This window comes from Schistocerca cancellata, chromosome 1 (genome assembly GCF_023864275.1).
Source record: "Schistocerca cancellata isolate TAMUIC-IGC-003103 chromosome 1, iqSchCanc2.1, whole genome shotgun sequence".
Classification (NCBI taxonomy): Eukaryota; Metazoa; Arthropoda; class Insecta; order Orthoptera; family Acrididae; genus Schistocerca; species Schistocerca cancellata.
Genome location: NC_064626.1, coordinates 1,156,644,684 through 1,156,667,218, shown reverse-complemented (window position 1 = coordinate 1,156,667,218; position 22,535 = coordinate 1,156,644,684). Strand labels below are relative to the sequence as shown.

The following is a 22,535-nucleotide window of genomic DNA, read 5'->3' as shown; positions in this document are numbered from 1 at the left end:
CCTATTATTGGTACTATGGAAGCTGAATCGTTCGACACTTTACAACCCTACCTGTTCACAGATTAAGCCAACGCAAATTCCTGTTACTGAAGCAATGATCCTCACAGAACCAGAAGCTGGAGAAATGTCTCCGGTACCCGATACACCAATGATCCCAACCGTCTTACCCTTTCATTTTAAGTGATTTCAGTTTTCAACAAACGTATCTTTCGCAGTAACAATAAACAATTCTCAAGGTCAGAGAGAGGTGGGAAGAGTACAAGGACAGAGAGGGGAGAGCAGGAAATGGACGTAGACAGGGGTAAGGAGGAGAACGTGGACCGAGAAAGAGGGTGAAATATCAGCAACTTCAGTAAAATTATCTTGTTGATCTGCAGGTCACCTGGAGATGTTCATTTGGAGTGAAATGGACTGTATCGTAATAATAAACGTACCTGAAAAACAGCAGTGGTGGTTTTTATTGAAATGTTCGTTATTCAGCTGCGGAGCACAGAATGATCGAGGTTATTAAAAATGCATACAGAAGCTCTACAAAGTCAGTTACGCTATTCATTTGGCCAAAACACAATGTGGCTTGAGACCTACTGTGATTCGTGCTGATGATTAATTTAGATTACGCGACTAAATTTGCGTGGTGTTAGCATGCATTGGTTTTAGATGTGGCCTGTAATTCCATCTACACAGACGAACGATCTCACACCTTGACGACGGCTTTTCCCAGGTTCTCGCCTCTGAGCATGTTGATGAAGGCTTGTGGCGTCTTCTCGAACCCCTCCGTGACAGTCTCGCGGTACTTGAGTTTTCCCTCCTTGATCCACGGCGCCATCTCCTTGAAAGCCTTGTCCCACTGGTCCAGCCACCGTGCCACAATGAAGCCCTCCATCTTGAGCTCGCTCCTTATCAAGTGCATCTGGATGACGGGCGCCATAGGCACTTTGGTGGCGTTGTAGGCGGAGATGCAGCCGCAGACGGAAATCCGACCGCGGTGCCGCATGTTCCTGATCACTTCGTCGCTCTGCTCCCCTCCCACGTTGTCGAAGTAGACGTCGACACCCTGAGGAGCTACCTCCTTTATGGCCTTGTCTACGCTCACCGTCTTGTAGTTGAAGGCGTGGTGGAACCCTAGCTCTTCCTTCAGCCACTTGACCTGCAGGGGGAGAGAAATTTATCATGCAGGTAGAGCAAGACAATGAAATAAAATTATTGATATGCCCAAAAGGAAAAGCTGCTTGCATAATGCACAGTTAGCATCTTGAAGAATGTACATCTGTACCTCTAGTAATAATAAAACTGTAAAAACGTCCTGTCTCTCTTTTTGTCTGTCTGTTTTAACACGCGAATCTCCAAACCTTATAGGTGAGTTTTTGAGGGTTTTCACGGGTTACTTTAGTAGCTTGGGGAAACATATAATCTTTATTTCATCACTAGCTGTACCCAGCCACGCTTTACTAAGGCTCAGTGTTATTGAATGGAAAACAAAGAAAAGAGAAGGCACCAGTTTTTAATATGTGCCTAATAGTAACAGATATAGTTGCTGAACAGTTAAAAAAAAAAGAAAAAAAACTTGAATCTCGTTTCGAATAGGTAGCCCACTCATACAATTACAGTCGGTGGCAACTTCAGTCTACCCTCGATATGTTGGAAAAATTATTCGTTTAAAGCCGGCGGCAGGCATAAAACTTCATCCGAAATTGTACTGAATGCTTTCTCAGAAAATTATTTTCAACAACTAGTAGGATTGGGGAACATATGCTGTATTTCAACATTATGATGTACTTCGAAGAAAACGATTTACTGACACATAGTAAGCACGGATTCAGAAAATATCGTTTTTGTGGAACACAACTAGCTCTTTATACTCATGAAGTAATGAGTGCTATCGCCAGGGGGTGTCAAATTGTCTCCATATTTTTAGATTTTCAGAAAGCTTTCGACACCGTTCCTCACAAGTGTCTTTTAACCAAACTGTCCTAATGGAATATCGCCTCAGTTGTGCGACTGGATTCGTGAAACGTAAATAGTTGCGAAAGCATTCTTGACCTCTTAGTAGCAAATAATCTTGCCCAAATAGAGAGTATCATAACGAATACAGGGATTAGCGACCACAAGACAGTTGCTACTAGGCTGAACACCGTAACACCCACAACCACCAAAGAGAAACGCAAAGTACATCTGTTTAAAAAAAAAAATCCGACAAAAAGGCCCTTAACGCGTTTTTAAGAGACAGTCTCCACTCCTTCCGATCTGATCACGTAAGCGTAGAAGAGATGTGGAATGGTTTCAAAGAGATTGTATCGATGGCAGTTCAGAGATATATAGCACATGATCCCCCATGGTAGACGAAACGTGTCATATCGCTGTTGCAGAATCAACGGAAAAAGCATGCGAAATTTAAAAGAACTCAAAATTTCAAAGATTGGCCAAGTTTTGCAGAAGTTCGAAATATAGCGCGTGCTTCAATGCGAGATGCTTTTAACAATTTCCACAACGAAACTCTGTTACGGAATCTGGCAGAAAACCCAAAGAGATTCTGGTCATATATAAAACACACCAGTGCCAAAACGCAATCAATACCTTCACTGCGCGAAACAACGGTGAAGTCACTGATGACAGTGCCACTAACCCAGAGTTATTAAACATGGTTTTCTGGAACTACTTTACCAAAGAAGACGAAGTAAATGTTCCCGAATTCCAATCAAGAACAACTACGAAGATGAGAAACATAGAAGTAGATATCTTCGGTGTGGCGAAGCAGCTTAAATCAAGCTTAAATCACTTGATAAAGGTAAGGCGTCCGCTCCAGATGGTATACCAGTCAGGTTCCTCTCAGAGTATGCTCATAAAATAGCTCCATATTTAGCAATTATATACAACCACTCGCTCACAGAAATTTCCGTACCTAAAGACTGGAAAGTTGCTCAAGTCACACCAATACCCAAAAAGGGAAATAGGAGTAAACATCGATTTGCAGAAGGATTTGGGAACATATGCTGTACGAGTATTTCAACATTAGGATGTACCTCGAAGAAAACGATTTACTGACACATAGTAAGTACGGATTCAGAAAATATCGTTTTTGTGGAACACAACTAGCTCTTTATACTCATGAAGTAATGAGTGCTATCGCCAGGGGGTGTCAAATTGTTTCCATATTTTTAGATTTTCAGAAGGCTTTCGACACCGTTCCTCACAAGTGTCTTCTAACCAAACTGTCCTAATAGAATATCGCCTCAGTTGTGCGACTGGATTCGTGATTTCCTGTCAGAAAGGTCACAGTTCGTAGTAATAGACGGAAGGTCATCAAGTAAAACAGAAGTAATATCCGGCGTAGAGACTGGATCTCCCTTAAGAAGAAACCAACAGGACGACCAAGAAGTGTGTGTTCTCCAGCGAACACTGATGCTGTACGCGAGTCTGCCTTACGGAGCCCACGGCGCTCAATTCGTAATCAAGCAGCAGTGGTTGGAATGTCCCGGGAGAGTGTTCGCAGAATTCTTCATCTTGATTTAAAATTTCATCCGTACAAACTACATATGATGTAACAATTGAAGGACAACGATTACCGGTTACGGTTAGGATTCTGTCAACAAATGGTAGCAAAAGTAAACAATGACAATGAATTTCTAAAAAAGTTGTAGATGTCAGGTGAGGCACATTTTCGTGTCACAGATTATGTGAATAAACAGGACTACCGTTACTGGGCAAACAAAAAACCTAATTACGTTCAGGAGCTCCCTTTACACGCTAGTAAACTGAAAGTATGGTGTGGTATTTCATCACATGGAATTGAAAAAAAAAATGTAAATGAAGTCCCATGCTTCTTTACAGAGCATAGGGGAACGATGCGGGAGACCCGCACCGCCTTACTAGGCAAGGTCCTAATGGAGGTGGTTTGCCGTTGCCTTCCTCCGACCGTAATGGGGATGAATGATGATGATGAAGACGACACAACAACACCCAGTCATCTCGAGGCAGGAAAAATCCCACATGGGATTACCGGACCGTATTTTTTCGCAAATGAACAGGGAAACACAATAACTGTCAATGCCGATCGTTCCGTGGATATGTTACGAACTTCCGTTACACCTGCATTGAACAACTTTCGAAACGTTCAAGAAGCCTGGTTTCAGCAGGACGAAGCGACATCATACGCTGCACGCCAATAAGTGGCATATGTGGGAGAATTGTTTGGCAAACGATTCAGTAACATTCCCTGGCCCCCTAGATCGCCAGTTTTATCCGTTTGTGATTTTTTTCTTGCGGGGCTACATCAAGAGCAAACGACTCTAACAAGAACCCTTGATGAGTTAAAACACAGAATTCGTGATGCAATTCGCAATTCCCCAGCTGAGATGTTGCAGCGGTTAATGAGGAATCTCAACAGCAGATTTCACGAATGTACTCATACAGGAGGACGTCATCTAAAGGACGTAATTTTTTAAAGAAAACGTGAATACCATTAGTGTTTCGTAAATGGCAAACTTGTACGTTTCAATTACTATGAACTCAATTTATTTCATTTACTATTTCTAGTTTTATTGGATAGGGGAAATATTTCCGTTTTCCTGAATCACACTGTACATTTTGTATATATAATATGTGTGTGAATACGTATATCATATGTATTAAAATAGACATATCGGTATATTACGTGGTTAGGTACCTAAAAGCATTCCATTATTAGAATTAAAGTTTGTACCAAAATTTCGAAGCAATTGTTCAAGAACTTCCGGAGATTAACGATTCTGAACAATCAACATTTTAATTTTTGTACTGTTTCCTCTTCTATAACATATACATTTCCGTATATACCAGACGCCGTTCCAGTAGGCGTATAGAAACACGACAGTATTCGAATGCAACGTTTCATCAACGTTTCAAAGCAATCAGTGGGAAACTTTCGGAGCTTTGAGATTTTGAAGAAAGGAGCATGTACGTTTACGCTTTCATAGTAAATGCAGATGCTCTTAATCGCCAATTTCCGAATGTTTTTGACCGACTACTTTGAAATTGTGACACAACGTTCTTTCGGAGATACACGATTTTGAACAAACGAACATTTACATTTTTATTTATATAGATAATCGGATCGCGAAAGGAAGATACCGTAATTAAAAAAATTGTCTAAAATTAGCTGCTCATCTCCCAAAAATAATTCAAATGTTAAATAATCATTGCACCATACACCGAAAATCCACTAGTTGGCGCTCTTAGTTTCGAACTACACCTACGAACCAATAGCCGGCGCTATTAGCTGTTTTTAAACTCAGCGACAAATGTATTTTTGAAAGTTTACATCAGTGACAGAACTAAAGACCGCAGTCGTATAATTACAAATACAAACTAACAGACTATTCTCTTGCCTAGGATATACAGATTTTCTGATATTGCTTTGTGTGTTAAAAACTTAAGGACATTGCTTTGCTTCTTTCAATAGGTTTTATTTATATTGTTGACTAGGATAGAAGGTTTATTGAGTTTGCTTTCTTATTTAGGTGGCTGCTCGTTACATTTTGGTTTCTTTTTTTTTATAATAAAATGCCTGTAAAGTGGTCTAGCCTTTCTAAGTACACCAGAATACCTAGAAGACCACGTTGTGTCGAGGATCCAATGAAGCCAATGAAGACTCTCTGTGGCTCGAAAACGTCATGCTTCAACCGGTTCTTAGGAAATTCATTTCAAAAGCTAGACGCGATGCATGTGTAATTGTGACCATCGTACGTTATCGCTCTCGTCTGAACCCTTCGGGTGTGGACATTAATGGAATTATGTTCGAGTATAATGACTTTTCTGGAGACTAGAAACCAACTCTGTAGGAATCAGCACGAGTTTCGAAAAAGACGATCGTGTGAAACTCAGCTCGCGCTATTCGTCCACGACACTCAGAAGGCCATAGACACGGGTTCCCAGGCAGATGCTGTGTTTCTTGACTTCCGCAAGGTGTTTGATACAGTTCCCCACAGTCGTTTAATGAACAAAGTAAGAGCATATGGATTATCAGACCAATTGTGTGATTGGATTGAAGAGCTCCTAAATAACAGAACGCAGCATGTCATTCTCAATGGAGAGAAGTCTTCCGAAGTAAGAGTGATTTCAGGTGTGCCGCAGGGGAGTGTCGTAGGACCTTTGCTATTCACAATGTACATAAATGACCCTGTGGATGACATCGGAAGTTCACTGAGGCTTTTCGCGGATGATGCTGTGGAATATCGAGAGGTTGTAACAATGGAAAATTGTACTGAAATGCAGGAGGATCTACAGCGAATTAACGCATGGTGAAGGGAATGGCAATTGAATCTCAATGTTGACAAGTGTAATGTGGTGCGAATACATAGAAAGAAAGATCCTTTATCATTTAGCTACAATATAGCAGGTCAGCAACTGGAAGCAGTTAATTCCATAAATTATCTGGGAGTACGCATTAGGTGTGATTTAAAATGGAATGACCATATAAAATTAATCGTCGGTAAAGCAGATGCCAGACTGAGATTCATTGGAAGAATCCTAAGGGAATGCAGTCGAAGAACAAAGGAAGTATGTTACAGTACACTTGTTCGCCCACTGCTTGAATACTGCTCACCGGTGTGGGATCCGTACCAGATAGAGATAGAGAAGATCCAACGGAGAGCAGCGCGCTTCGTTACAGGATCATTAGTAATCGCGAATGCGTTGCGGAAATGATTGATAAACTCCCGTGGAAGACTCTGCAAGAGAGACGCTCAGTATCTCGGTACGGGCTTCTGTTGAAGTTTCGAGAACATACCTTCACCAAGGAGTCAAGCAGTATATTGCTCCCTCATACGTATATCTCGCGAAGAGACCATGAGGATGAAATTAGAGAGATTAGAGCCCACACAGAGGCATAGCGATTATCTTTCTTTCCACGAACAATACGAGACTGGAATAGAAGGGAGAACCGATAGAGGTACCCTCCACCGCACACCGTCAGATAACGTGTGGAGTATGAATGTAGATGTAGAAGTTACTTTCAAATGTCCAGCTCTACGTTTCCTATCATCTTACTTTAAACATTGTACAGAAAAAGTTTTATAATTCAATTCCCTGTGTAAGATGTGTTGCGCACAGCTATAAATATATACTTGACTCCTCAGCTGGTGGAACCTTGAAACAGAAACGTGATATTTTTTTAAGAAATATTTTTCTCATATATTACCAAATTTTGTGAGAGAAAACCATTTTTCTTTCCTGAACTTAGAAATTTCATCTGAAGATAAAATATTTTTTTCGTATGCTATATGCATTTTGTAAAACCAGTTTTAACAGCGTGTCTAACTCAAAATTTTGTCACCCTGGTTCATGGCAGTACAAAAAGTCAGATGTTATTGTATTTGTCAGAGAGTAGACTGATAGTAAAAATGCCTCTGGGCCTCGGTTTGTCACGCAGAGTACGCGCCCTTGGCACTCTAGTACGAGGAAGACGAGAAGCTGGCCAATCTGAGGTCAAAAAGTGATATTTTACGAGGCACAGAGGGAATAACGTATACGGGCAGGATTAAGCTTCAGATAACATCAACAGCCTACCTCGAAACCGTCGGCAGCTGACCAGAGTGGTCTCGTAAGTGATGGAGCTACTGGGTCATTGTTGCAGATGTCAACACTTCTCAGAACCACACTGTGCGGACCCGATTAGGTTAGAAGTTTTCTAAATTACACCAGAGAACTTCATTGAAAATTGGTCTCCTTCTTCTTATTCATTTTCTTCATCATTATCTTCTTCTTTTTCCTTGCCTGTTCACGTTTCTCTACGCGGTCGGTGTTGTTGTACCGGGTGTGGCCATGTTAATCACAGCTAATATAAAGTTGCCTTTTCTGATTCCATCACTGCCCCCAGGATGGAAATTGAGTCGCCATCTGTCTACATCCACTGTAAATCTTGTCTTCTGGAGTGAGAACCTTTGTTCTAAACGTTTGCGCAGCGTGTAACTGAGGAGGGACGCGGATACTAGCCCGTTATTAAGCTAACTGGATGTGGCAAACCACCTAAAGACCACTTTCACGCTTGGTGGCTATCCAGCTTTCGTCGTCGAGGGGGATTCGTATAGAGGCAGGCTCGCCTCTTCGAATCTCGAAAGCGGCGCGTTAACACTTGCCTATCTGGGTGGGACAACGGCCTTGCCGCAGTGGATACACCGGTTCCCGTGAGATCACCGAAGTTAAGCGCTGTCGGGCGTGTCGGCACTTGGGTGGGTGACCATCCAGGCCGCCATGCGCTGTTGAAATTTTTCAGGGTGCACTCAGCCTCGTGATGCCAATTGAAGAGCTACTCGACCGAACAGTTGCGGCTTCGGTCAAGAATACCATCATATCGACCGGGAGAGCAGTGTGCTGACCCCACACCCCTCCTATCCCCATCCTTCACTGAAGATGACACGGCGGTCGGATGGTCCTGGTTGGTCACTCGTGGCCTGAAGACGGAGTGCTATCTGGGTTGGTTTCATTGGGATTCCATACGTGAATAACAGTGCTAGTCGTGTAAAACTATAACTACTCGATTTTATCATTAACCTCAGTGATTTTTACATGAGCTACCATCCTGTACCTTTCCTGTTGTAATTTGAATCGAGTTTCATTAATGAATATCTAATAATTAGTTAACCAAAGATATTTCAGAAATATAGAATACGAAATTGTTCTGTTGGAGAAGGACTTAAATTATCCAGTAATAAGGTGTTAGTCAGTCAGGCAGTCTGTTCAATATTACATTCAGAGACAGTGAAAGTTACCATGTGAATGAAAGTGCCATTACATAATAAATATTTTAGACGCTATAATACCAGAAAAGTGAAGCTATATTTCTTCCGGACTTTTCATACCATGGCTGTTACCGTGAAAGTGTTTCTGTGAGCTACTTCGTGTTCCGTATTTTTGCGACGTAACTTAATTCAATTTTGCTCATTATTACTTGAGTCAAGAATTTCATAACTTTTTAAAACAGTAACATCATACAATCTTTATTTGCGAATTTGATGATTTGTGTATATACAGGTAAATGCGATTGTGAGGGTAAGCAATTTCGATTGTCTCAGAAGTGTCTCATTCTGGAAACATCCCCAGGCTGTGGCAAAGCCATGTCTCCGCAGTATCCTTTCTTTCAGGAGTGCTAGTTCCACAAGATTCGCTGGAGAGCTTCTGTAAAGTTTGGAAGGTAGGAGACGAAGTACTGGCAGAAGTAAAGCCGTGAGGACGGGACATGACTCGTGCTTGGGTAACTCAGATGGTAGAGCACTTACTTGCCCGCGAAAGGCAAAGGTCTCGATTTCGAGTCTCGGTCCGGCACACAGTTTTAATCTGCCAGGAAGTGTCAATTTCGATTTTAATTGACGAACTGGCCTTTTAACTACCTCCGTATCGATTATTTCCACATTTTATTTCCAAGTTTTTCTTGTCAGCTTAAAATCTTTACGACGTAAAATAAATGTGGTTACCATTGTTAGTAATAGGTTTCTGTTGTGATGACAACTAGCTAATGAAGAGATTTTCTTTTGTCCTTTGGGGCCTACATTGCAAAATATGTTCCCTAATGACATGATTATTATGAGTATGAGCCAGATACTCTGCTCTTTAAATGGTTTTTAGTTTACAAATCACCCAGGATGAGACCGTTTCGGCATACTTCCATCATACGTAAGTACGTAAGTAAGTGATGGTCGTAATATTATGTTCTGCAGCTGTGATCAGAAAAGCTATAATACATTTGCTGGTGTTTTACCTTACCATGTAGTATCGTTGCTGCCATATCATGTCTTTTTTTAGAATTTTTAAATCTTCATAGACAACAACAAAATTATTACGAAAAATTAAAAAATGTAACTCAAAAATCTGAACGAAAACTAAAACATATTCCAGGCAAACCTGTAACAACAATGAACAAAACCAAATTTTCTCGCATCACTTACTCATAAGGATAACTATGTAGACATGTGATGTCGCTGATTCACTGACATAAAAGTTGTGAAGAGAAAAATATCATACAAAATACTTCTCCAACGTACATCTATGGAGAAATAATTTAAAAAAAGACATCGCATGGTAGCAAGATACTGCATGTAGGGTAAAAACACTAACCGTATGTAATCTAACTTTTCTGACGATAGTTACCAACGATTATGTTACTTATTTACTTACTTATTTACCTACAGAGCACCTGATAATGGCAAGGCAGTATGCTGAAATGGGCTCATCGTGAGTGATTTATAAAACGAAAACCATGTAAAGAACAGTTTAACTATCAGGTATTGATATTGATCATTTCAATAGAGAAGAGATTTTCATCCACTTGAATTGGCGACCACATTTAGAAATAACTTCAGCGATTTTCTTTGAATTACTCTAAAAGTTCGTGATAATTTCGAGGCCTTCGTTTATATGATTTGCTACATTAACCTGTGCATGTTTCACGTTAATCAGTTGATATTTCGGAAAAAGTTCCTTCATTATCATATCAGACAAGCTGACGCGATTATCCGCATACACGATTAGTGAAGGATGCGTTTAGAAGTATACTGAGTAAATGCAGTTAAAACGTTCCTTCCTGAAAAAAAAAATGACCGAACGCTACTAATCTGTTGCACCGGCTGGGGAAAGTGCAATACCTGGAGGAGAGAGTGCCTAGGAACACATAGTGCTTCCTGGGCAGCTTTCCAATCTAGTGAACGATTTTACAATTACTTGAAGATATGTATACTACAGACCACCATATGCTGTTTCCGACATTTACTACTGTTTTTGTAATGGTGGGACATGAGGTCGTTTTCTGTGCAGCGTTAGTAAATATTACGAGTTGTACATACACTGAAGCGCCAAAGAAATTGCTACAGGCATGCGTATTTAAATTCATAGATATGTAAAGAGGCAGAATACGGCGCTGCGGTTGGCAACGCCTATGTAAGACAAGTGTCTGGAGCAGTCGCTACATCGGTTACTGCAACTGCAATGGCGAGTTATCGAGATTTAAGTGGATTTAGACATAGTTTTATGGTCGGCGCGCTAGCGATGGGATACAGCATCTCCGAGATAGCTATGAAATAACGATTTTCCCGTACGATCATTTCACGAGTGTACCTTGAGTACCAGGAATCCCGTAAAATATTAAATCTGCGACATCGGTGGGGCCGGAAAAAGATCCTGCAAGAACGGGACCGACGACGACTAAAGAGAACCGTTCAACGTGACACAAGTGCAGCCCTACCGCAAATTATTGCAGATTTCTGTGCTGGGCCATCAACAAGTGTCACCGTGCGAATCATTCAACGAAACATTGTCGATATGGCCCACTCGTGTACCCTTGATGACTGCACGACACAAAGATTTATGCCCGTCAACACCGAAATTGGAGTGTTGATGACAAGTCTCATTTCAAATTGTATCGAGTGAATGGACGTGTACGGGTATGGAGACAACCTCATGAATCCATGGACCATGCATGTCAGAGGGAACTGTTCAAACAGGTGGAGGCTCTGTAATACTGTAGGGCGAGTACAGCTGACGTGATATGGGGCTCCTGATACGTCTGAGAAGTGACACGTGTGTAAGCCTCCTATCTGATCCATTCTGTCCATTGTGCATTCCGAAAGACAGGCAATTCCAGCAGGACAATTCGACATCCTACAAGTCCAGAATTGCTACGGTATGGCTTCAGGAACACGCAGGTTTAAACACTTCCGCTGGGCAACAAACTCCCCAGACATGAACATTATTGAGCTTATCTGGTGTAGCTTGAAAAGTGCTGTTCAGAAGAGATCTCCACTCCTTAATCTTACGGATTTGTATGCAGCTCTACACGACATTACGCACGTGTCCCAGTTTCTTTGGCTGTTAAGCGTATTACCGTCGCAAGTAAATGTGATGAATAGTGAGAGCAGGTGAGGTTTCGCATCGATTTCGCACAGAAATGTAAACAACAAATAATTGGTTGCAAACTATGTTACAACAAACGAATTCAAGAGTCAAAAGTTCCAAAATGTAACGCAGGAGTCACAACATGTGGTACCTATGTAGAACAAATCGGAGGTACGTACGTCTGGGGGTCCCTTCCTTACACCTCTCTGTTGCAAACGGACGTTACACCACGACACAGATACAAAGTTGTATAGAGCGAACAGTTACGTCAATAACCAGTCTGACAATTCACAATTTTGTGAGAGAAAAACAATGGGCATAATGGAGTTTTGAATGCGGAACTCCCCCTTCGTAGTTTAACGCCGCTACCACACAACCACGACGCCGTCTTTTTCCCAATTAGCTCGATGTTGCATGTCTTTAGCTGGGATCGGTTATTGTTTCTATTTTACTTATTTTTCCTAATTCAGTACACCTCCTTCCTGTTTTCATACTTGATCTTTGTTCAGTTTTTGGTGGGCTATTTACTGGGCCATCTTACCACTACGTCTGACGGGGTGGCGATGGGGACTTTCGTTTGTGAGTACTGCGGTGTGGACTTTTCGGTCGACACAACTCTCTTCATTTCAGCAGAATTTTTATTTCAGTGCCGTTTACCATTCTCTATTTGTTCTTGGTATGAACGATATTCACAGGCCAAATCACTGCACAAAGAGAGGCGGTCAAGCTATTTATGCTGCGAAGCTTTTAAGAGTGAACAGGAATGACAGAAGAGAGGGATGAGGATTCTCAGTTTATATTATGCAGTCACATAAGCGAAAAGTAGTGCAAATTTCTTACGAAACGACATTATACTACCATTCAGAAATAATTTGAAGGTCTACTTGTCAGTTAAAGAGCAAAATATCAGCATAGTCGACAGAGGCGATTCACTGTTCTGTACATCAAGAAGAATTTTTTGCTAAATTTGCGGGTATGGAGCACGTGGAGAAATTTTTGGTACGAATAATACAATTCCCAAAATCACGCGCATTGTTCCACAGTCGGTTGCTACAGTTTTTGATGGAAAAAAAGTTCTTTGGTTGAGTCAAGGGGCATCCTGTGAACGATGTTTCGATTTAAAACTATTGTTGAATTTATCATGGAAAAAGGAGCGCAGGAACGAAAACTAGAACATCGTTAATGGATTGCAGAACTCGCATTTTAATTGGCCTTGACTGCACACTGATACAGTAAGACACTGCAAGGTGAGATACAACTTCTTTCTGATTTGATAGGGAGCATTTCAGAAGAAAACCGCCGGCCGGTGTGGCCGTGCGGTTCTAAGCGCGTCAGTTTGGAACCGCGTGACCGCTACGGTCGCAGGTTCGAATCCTGCCTCGGGCATGGATGTGTGTGATGTCCTTAGGTTAGTTAGGTTTAAGTAGTTCTAAGTTCTAGGGGACTGATGACCTCAGTAGTTAAGTCCCATAGTGCTCAGAGCCATTTGAACCATTTTTTTTTTTTTTTCGGAAGAAAACCGCGTTGGAGAAGAGACAGATTCTGACACACACAGTACTGTTTCTTAATTTCTCTGGCGTTAAAGACACGTGAAGTTTGAAGAATCTATTGTGGCCTTGGAAGAATTACAAAGACAGTTTCGTAAACGGTTTGAGGACACTGCCAATCTTACATCTACAAGGTGCGGTGCTCAAATCCCGACGAATAAAACTTTTCCAAGCAAATTAACTGAAACAAAATACAAATGAAAATCTTTTTACATATACGTAGCGGTATCTCTTAATAGTATTAGCATTACTCGATGTAACACCCCTCAGTCGCAATGACCGCGTCCAGTCTTGTCCTGAAGCGATCGCACGCACTCTTTAAAGCTATCCACTTTCGCGAAAGCTGCTTCGATAGCGATGCGTACAGATGCGCCATAAGGTTGCCTCGTCTTATTGGTAACTCTTTCGACTACGCTCCAATCATAATAGTCGAGGGGTTTCGAACCCGGCCTATTGGTGGGTCAGAACTCCTTAGGCCAGAACATGTCAACGTTATCCGAGAGTCAGTTATGGACTAAACGGCTCGTATAAGGTTCTCCTCTGCCATCCGACGCAGTTTTAGCTCGCTGACATTCAATACTGACGCCAGTTTCCTCGGCGATTGCCCTGGGATATCCTAAATCAGCGCCTGCGCGTTTTCGATGACTGCCACAGTTCATGACAGAAGCATTATACTTGGCCACAATGCCTAAACATTTGATCTCGTGTGCCCGAAGAATTTCAGTGGGCGAACGCCGAGCGCGAAGACTTTCGATAATCGCGGCTCTACGGCTGTATTCCGCAGTTGTCCCTAACTGGAGGTTCTGACTGTTCACTAGATGTCTATGGCCTCCAAGAACACCAATAGCAACCTCCGGCGAACTTACAATTTGGCGGGATATTCAAATTGGAGTTTGTCCGCCACACCCTCTGGTTTCGACCCGTTTTCCGGACCGTTTCCCATGTCAGTTGAAATCGTCCCTGGCCATGTGCGTATGTAATTGAGTGATCTGCAAGGTAATTTCCGTTTTAAAGACAAATCTCTTTAACATTAAAACTGCCCAGGACGTCTACATTGCTTTCCTCAGACAGAATTTCCACGTCTCCATAATGAGGTTGCAAAAATGCTACCATTTTTCGACCAACATATATGTGTTTAGAGGACTTTTTTTCGATTACGAAACTAAATAACTGACGACTATGTGGTAATATGAGTGCGAAAAACTGCGAAAATCATCTGCATTTGCCCGTATGTCGACAGTTTATACAAGGTGAAAATTATATTACGTCTTCAGCGCGCCAAAACAAAATCTATAATACTGAATATTTGTTTTGTTTTTGGTCTGTGTTGTTGAACAATTGAACACCGTCCAAACAGGCCGGCCACCGTGTCATACTCAGCCCTTAGGCATCACTGGATGCGGATACGGAGGGCCGTGTGATCAGCACACTGCCCTCCCGGCCGTTGTGTTTTCGTGACCAGTGCCGCTACTTGCCAGTCAAGTAGCTCCTCAACTGGCCTCACAAGCGCTGAGTGCATCCCGCTTGCCGACAACACTCGGCAGTCCCAGACGGTTACCCCTCCAAGTTCGACAGTGCTTAACCCTTAACTCACGAGGTTTGGTCTCTCAGACCGCGCGAAAATTTTCGAACTCGCTCTCCAAGGCCAGTTGTCGTAGAATGCTTCTATACCCTCCCTACCCTCCTTAAATTGCCAAGCTACGATGTTTTGTTGTAGGTTGCGTTATCGTCTTCTGTGTTCATTGTTGACAAGTGCTATTGAAAGGTGTTGGAGCCTCCTAGTCCGCGCCTCGTGAACTACGTACCTTCAGTAGGGTACCGTATAGCTCAAAATGTGTTGGCACGAATGTCTCATTTTTAACTTTTCCGAGGTTGATGAAATTGTTTGTCGGTCTATTTATGTGAACTATCTAATTCTAAACGAACCACACAAAATTATGTACTTTTGTGTGATAAACAGTAAAATGCTGCGACCTTTGTTTAGTGCAATAAAATAAACTAGAAGCATTGAAACAACAAGTGTTGTAAAAATAAATGTTATGTAGCATAAATTAAAAATTTCAAATGATTTTTGCCTTACATCTCTGTTTAAACATAGGGCGCCCAGAGACCCCACCTCGTTATACACGTGATAGAAAGGTCACCTCACGAGTAAAGGGTTAACTTCGGTGATCTCCACCTCCTAGCAACTGTTGTTCCTGTTAACTAACCAGGAGAGGTACTGAATACGGTTTCAGTTTCAAGTAACTAAGTTAAATTTGATGTGACATGGTGTAAGATTTGTATGGCACCAGGATTCGAAACCAGCACCTGATCGAATTGTGCACTAAGCACAAATAAATGACAGAAATCGTAGTTTTTCATCAAGAGAGATGACAAACTGAAATGAGCATACGTCTAAGTTTTGGCTTACTGAGATCCGAACCCAGAATCAATCGTGTTGACGTCTAGTCGCTAACAGACGTTAAAAATTGGTTTATTTTACCAACAGCGAGATGAGCACATGCCTGCACTTGAGATAATATGAAGTAGTGTTCTTTACTGACTGTGAGTCGAACCCTGCACATTTCATCGTTGTGGACTACACAAGAAAAGGCATCCAGTATCGAATTCTTTTTCGTCAATCACTAAGAGTGGCATGTTTGAACCCGAAATAAGATGACTCAAAGTTCTGTGTCTGACTGGGAGTCGAACCCGGCATTGCTGAAAAGCACAGGGAGATGTTACAAATTAGTACAGTCACCTGTAGTTTGGTGAGCGCTTGCTGCAGCTTGAAGTGGCATGATGTAAACACTTGTGCCGCACCAGACTTCGAAAGAAAAATGTGCCTTTCGTGGAGACCTTGACTACTTTGGCATCATGGAGAAACAATGAAACGGTGAACTGTGTCAACTCAGAGGACATGCCACGCCCTGAGCAGGCGCACGTAATTGTTTCACCACATGTGACATTGCTGTTGCACTGCGAGTAACCAAAGGAACTGTGCATCACACAGTTCACGAGGAGATTCGTTTCGGCAAAATCTGTGCAGAGTGTGTGCTTAAGCACATTTCAGAGCAACGTATATATCGAGAATGGATATTTGTCTGACCAGTTTGTTGAGACGTGTGGAGCAAGTAATTTCAGTGCTCAGATTGTGGCCTGTGATGAAACGAGATGCCACCACATCGAGTCTGCCTCCAAACGGATGAACAAGGAATGGCAGCATCTCGACCCCCCCTCGTTCAAAGAAGGTCCAGTCTTCTCCGAAGGCCCCAAAAATATGGTGAGTTCCTTTTTCGACGAAGGACTCCTAATAATTTACTGGCTACCATGGGATGCAACATGTAACTCTGAGCAGTACTGCCACATTCTTATGAGGCTCAAGCAGGCCATCAAGACGAATCGCAAGGGTAAGCTCTCGAATGGAGTAGCGCTTCTCTGGAACAACACTAGGCCATAAGCGACCAAGTGGGCCCTGGAGCTCCTTCAGACATTTCGATGGGAAGTCCGGGAACAAACTCTTTACAGCCCCGATATCTCCCACGTGACTCCCGTACCTGTAGCTCTTGAAATGACTTCTGAAAGTAAGTGCAGGTCATCGTGGAAAACTGGATGCGTCTGTAACTCATGAACTGTAATTATAACACTACTACTGAAATTTCCTTATATATAACTGTAGTCTCCTTTTTATTTACGGACACTTTATATACATTCCCGCATTCTGGTATTTCAACGCATTGTCATTAGAAGACCAAGTAAAAGAGAATATTTGTGTCTTCTTTTCAAAACAGGGTGAAGTATCTTTAAGAACTTATCGAAAGTTTCACTATTCATACGGAGGAAGTTGTAGTCACCAGAATCTAAGTGTAATATTTCCTTTAGCACATTTGCATTGGTATATTTCTCTATCAGTTCCTGGGATCTGTGTCTTGTTTTGTTACTTTATTTTTACACTGTCCTAAAGGCAATGCACGAAATGCTGTCTGTGCAATCGATTGTGAGGCCATTGTACAACTGTCTAATGAACAAGTACAAGGAATGTTACACATCAGTTGCATTAGAAGGGCAGGTGGTGGACATCACCTTGAACTCACATGAAACAGCTGTTTTAGAGAAAATTGTTTAATACTATGATAAATTACAAGTTTACAGAAGATATGTAGTGTACAAGGTATCAGAGTAAGTACAAGTGTACAGACGATATGTGGTGTACCAAGTATCAGAGGAAGAAATAGAGAGCTGCATCAAACCAGTTTCAGGACTGGAAACCACAACGACAACAACAACATATGAGTATGCTATTAACGGAGTATAGTATTTACACAGTAAAGTATTTACAGGGATATTAGTATTGTCTTAATTTGATGATAGTGAATAAGTATAACAAACTTAAGATGGGAATATTTAGTTAACTCACGTTCACAGGTACTTTAACAAAAGGACCTCAACGCACCCACATAAACATAAAACAGCATTTTTCATACATGCAGAGCACAGGAATAATTCCATCCCACTAAGTACTAAGAACAACAGCGAATAAATGATACCGTTTAGGTACAAAGGGGTACTAAATTGTTTTGACACAGGTTTGATGGATTAGAAAACAAGATTCGTAATTTGTTCCACTTGCAGATGTTTACAAATTAAATATGGTGTGCTTCTTTTCAGAATTTCCATTCTTTAAATCACATACCTAGAGCAACGTCCTATAGTTGAGGATGATATTGTTTAGATAATTTTGTAACATACTCGTTAGCCTAGCTACATAAATAAAAATGTAAATCTCAAAATCGTATATCTCCGAAAGTTCTTCACCTATTGCTTTGGAATTTGTGACACTTTATTTCAATGCAAGATTGTTCTTATATACTTACTGGAGCACTGTAAGTTATACAAATATACATAAATAATATAACCATTTGTTCAAAATCTTGACTCACCGGAAGTTCTTCATTGATTGCTTCGAAATTTTCAAACAATATTGCATTCTGTACTCTTATGTTGTTATATACTTCTTTAAATATATATTATATATATATATATATATATAGATTAGTATGTAATAAATAAATTGGTAGCATTATTAGCAAAACACTCGAAAGGTTCTTGACTGATGCACCTTAAATTCTTACACAAACTCTAACAAACATTCAAACACACATAGGTTACATGTTTTTACTATACATAATATATAAATACACATAAGATATATAATGGTGAAACAGCAAACAGGAAGGTTGTATTTATGTTTTATTGGTTTATAATTAGAATAATGCAAGAGAATCTGTATTTGCAATAACATCAAAAGAAACTTAAGGTCAGAGAAAGGAATAAAGAGAAGATGGATGGAGGTGTGGAGGAAGCAGAAAGGAGAAGATGGAGAGATGGGGGAAGGGGTAGATAGACATGCATAGTTGGGGAGGAGGTGATTGACACGGGGAAGTGGGTTGGAGGGGGGGGGCAGAAACAAGTGGAGTGATGGGAGTGGAAGATGAATAGAGAAAGCAGCAGAAGGTGATGGCACAGAGAGTGGGAAAGAGGTGGAGGTGGATAAAGAGGTGGGGGAGCAACAGATAGACAGACAGGGGGGACAGGAGAGTAGGATGTATACGCAGTTTTAGTACATGTTAGAAACATGAGTTTAACCAGACTGAGCCGTGACAACAAATGTCCTGGAAAGGATAGTAACAATTAAAACCTCAAAAATCATAAAACTGGTAACTGTCCCCTATCACACATCTGACAACTCGTGTGTAACGTCTTCGGTACTGATACTAGCGGTGGACTATTTCATCCATGGCTGCCACAGCAATATTTTGGGTCCTTAACGAGGCAGTCTTCACTATCTGGAAGAAGTTGAATGGAAACAGAGAAAAATGCAGTGGGATGAACGAACACAAAATGCTTACCTTCGCGTCAGAGCCAGCGATGCCGATGACCTTGCAGCCCTTGATGCGCGCTATCTGTCCCACTATGGAGCCCACGGCACCCGCCGCGCCACTGACAACCACCACCTCCCCCGGCTTTGGGTGGCAGATGTCCAGCAGTCCAAAGTAGGCGGTGGCTCCCGGCATTCCCAGCACCCCCAGCGACAGCGACAACGGCAGGTCACCAATGTCGGGTACAGGCATCAGTGGTTGTACTTCGTCACCCTTCGCCGCCACGTTGACCACTGTGCGGTCTCGCCAGCCCCAAGACCCAACCACATACCTCCCCACTGGGAACTGTGGTGACTTGCTCTCGACGATACGCGCCACCTGTAATGAAACCGCAAGCAAACTGAGAATCTGGCAGCAATTGAGACGCGAGAGAAATAATGGGGCTATTTATAATATTAACTGCGTTTACTATTTTAAAAAAATGTGAATGTTTGTTTCTCAATACTGTGAAACTGCACACTAATTTACTTTTCCGAACAGCGTTCACATCAATGAAACATTTTCTGCCACCTGCGATTGGAGACATCTTTCCGTGATGGTTTTCAGCTCTTCATCACCGCCAAAGCGCTTGAACCAAGCCACTTCTTCACATCTGTCATAAGATGATAATCGTAAAGTGCCACTCAGTGCTGAAGGCAGGGTGACCGAATATTTCACCATCTGAACTCTCACTCTTTGGCCGCAATACGTCCATGCATTCAGGTGTTGTCATGTGGGAAAATCAAGCCACGACTTTTGTTTCGAACGTCCCTTGTCGTGGTTTTTAGAGTGTTATAGTAACTTTGAGCGTGAATTGTGCAATATATCTCCGAGAATTCCACTAGCAATATTCCCTTTCTCAGTTAGAAAACAGCTGCCATGAGTACCTTGCTGGAAAGTGTCCTCGAACACTTTGCGGGGTTTAGCGGTTACCCAGTGTGACCCTACTGCATCGAGCGTAGTTTTGTTTCTGCATTCATGTTCGGACCCCACATCTTGCCTCTTGCCACAGTCTTGTCGTGAAAAGTGTCACCTTCCCTTTCGTAATTCTGAAGAAACGGTAGTACTGCTGCCGTAGGCTGTGTCTTTTGTTCTTCAGAAAGAATTTTAGGCACAAGTTTATCATTACATCTCCGGTAGTCCAAATCATCTGTAGTTAAAAACAGGAAGAGGAATTCACCAGTGAGTTGCTATCCAACCTATATTGTACTGCAGATCTAGATTTCAGCTATTGAATAGCCATCCGAACTGTGTTTAAATCTAGTCGTATAGACTAGTTAATCTCGTGACAGCACATGTTACTTTACGACTTTAACACATACGTAGTCAGATTCTAACTACATCTGGTTACAATACTGGACAGCGACTCATTGCTTAATTCCTTTCCCTTTTCTGAAATTTAGCATAGTATCTGGACGCAACTGTTCTGATGGAACCTAAGTTGGCTGCAGTAATCTCTTTGAGCAGGAAAGTAAGACTAATCAGTGAAAAATTAACAGAAATCCCCGAGATGGTTTTCTTTAACCCTTTCGTCAATCAGTTGAATCAGATTTGCATTCGATAAGCAGTCGACTAGTTTTCTGTTCACCACGGACATTGGTTCACCCATTTGTTGCACAGACGGCACGATTGTCTGCACAATCACTCATTACTTTTCGTCAATAAACTTTGCGAAATGCGTGACAAATTTCAATAGCTACACAATTTTTTGCCAGAAAGAACCTTGTTAGAGAATATACTTGTATGGATATGGTGTCTGTTCTTTCGGACAGACGCCATTGATGACCTTCAACCGTCTACAACGAAATTAGAATTATATTAACCCCTTCAGCTGCTGACGGGCGTTAATATATATCAACGGGGACAGGTGAAAATGTATGCCCAGCCCGGTACTCGAACCGAGGATCTCCTGCGTAAGTGGCAGACGCTCTATCTATCTGAGCCAACAAGGGCAGGAGGATAGCACGACTGCAGGGACTATTTCGCGAACGCCTCCCGCGAAACCCACATTCTCACCTTATATGTCCACACACTACATTCGTAGTGTCCCTACTCAACACTCATTACTTGGGGAAAGCATTCTTACTAAGTCCCGTAACAGTTCGGGTAATAAGTGTGCATCCGCACAGAAGAAGGTCATGGCCGGTATTGTCAGGACTATATACTTATATGGATATGGTGTCTGTTCTTTGCATGCACACATATTACCCGAACTCTTATGGGACTTGGTAAGAATGCTTTCCCCAAGTAGTGAGTGTGTTGGGTAGGGACACCACGAATGTAGTGTGTGGACGTATAAGGTGAGAATGTAGGTCTAGCGGGAGGCGTGCGCGAGATAGTCCATGCAGTCGTGCTATAATCTGTGCACTTGTTGGCTCAGATGGATGCAGCGTATGCCCTGTAAGCAGGAGATCCAGGGTTCGAGTCCCGTACGGGGCACACATTTTCACCTGTCCCCGTTGATATATATCAACGCCCGTCAGCTGCTGAAGGTGTTAATATAATACTAATTTCGCTATTACAGAATGTACCTCGGAAATTGTGGCAATTGTGATTGCAGCCACATGTTGAGAGAATATGGCTCTGAAGAAACAATGACATGACCTAAGTTCTCCGGTGCTCACAACCTACTGGTTCAAGGTTTGTTTCGCCGAGGAGCCACTATCACTACTACTACGCACGCTGTACGAACACGGAAACTGCTGTCAAAAAATCTTCTTTATTTTCGACAAAACGGTTTTCGACAGACATTGGTTGCATATTCTGCTGAACAACCATTTTAGTTTCAAATCGTGTTCATTGCTGAGTTGGAACCACAATGTAAGCTATCGTATCAGAAGATAAAAAGTAGCATATTATACAAAGGATCGTAAGAAGCAAAAACTTGACTATCAACTGGTACCTTGTGCACATGGTCGTATCCGTATATTTAGTGTCACACACTATTGCTAAGTCTTAAAAATCGCAATATACTGTGAAATTGCAAATTAGCACATCGGTTTACGTTAGCTAGACATGTTCCGTTCATTGATGATCCACCTTAGACGGCGTATATGTAGAGTATGTACAATCGAGTTGTCCAAAATAAGGAAGTATTTATGTGATTTTGACTAGAGAAACTTTTTTTACCAAGTAACACAGATCGCTCCTTGTCATTTTTCAACATGAGAATATTCAAGGAAATTAGTTGATGAATAGCGCTCGTATTTTTTCTGTATGTAAATTTGCA

At 41.8% G+C, this 22,535-nt stretch overlaps 1 protein-coding gene across 1 annotated transcript in view; it reads right to left on the bottom strand.

The window, feature by feature from the left end:
- Window positions 1–435: 435 nt before the first annotated feature.
- LOC126093379 (prostaglandin reductase 1-like) overlaps window positions 436–22,535 on the bottom strand; it is a 42,209-nt gene continuing 20,109 nt past the window's right edge. The window contains exons 2-3 of the mRNA XM_049908716.1: window positions 19,298–19,645; window positions 436–1,147 (exon numbers count right to left, since the gene is read on the bottom strand). Coding sequence (XP_049764673.1) covers window positions 695–1,147; window positions 19,298–19,645 — 801 coding nt within the window. The 3' untranslated portion in view covers window positions 436–694. The remainder of the gene's footprint in view (window positions 1,148–19,297; window positions 19,646–22,535) is intronic.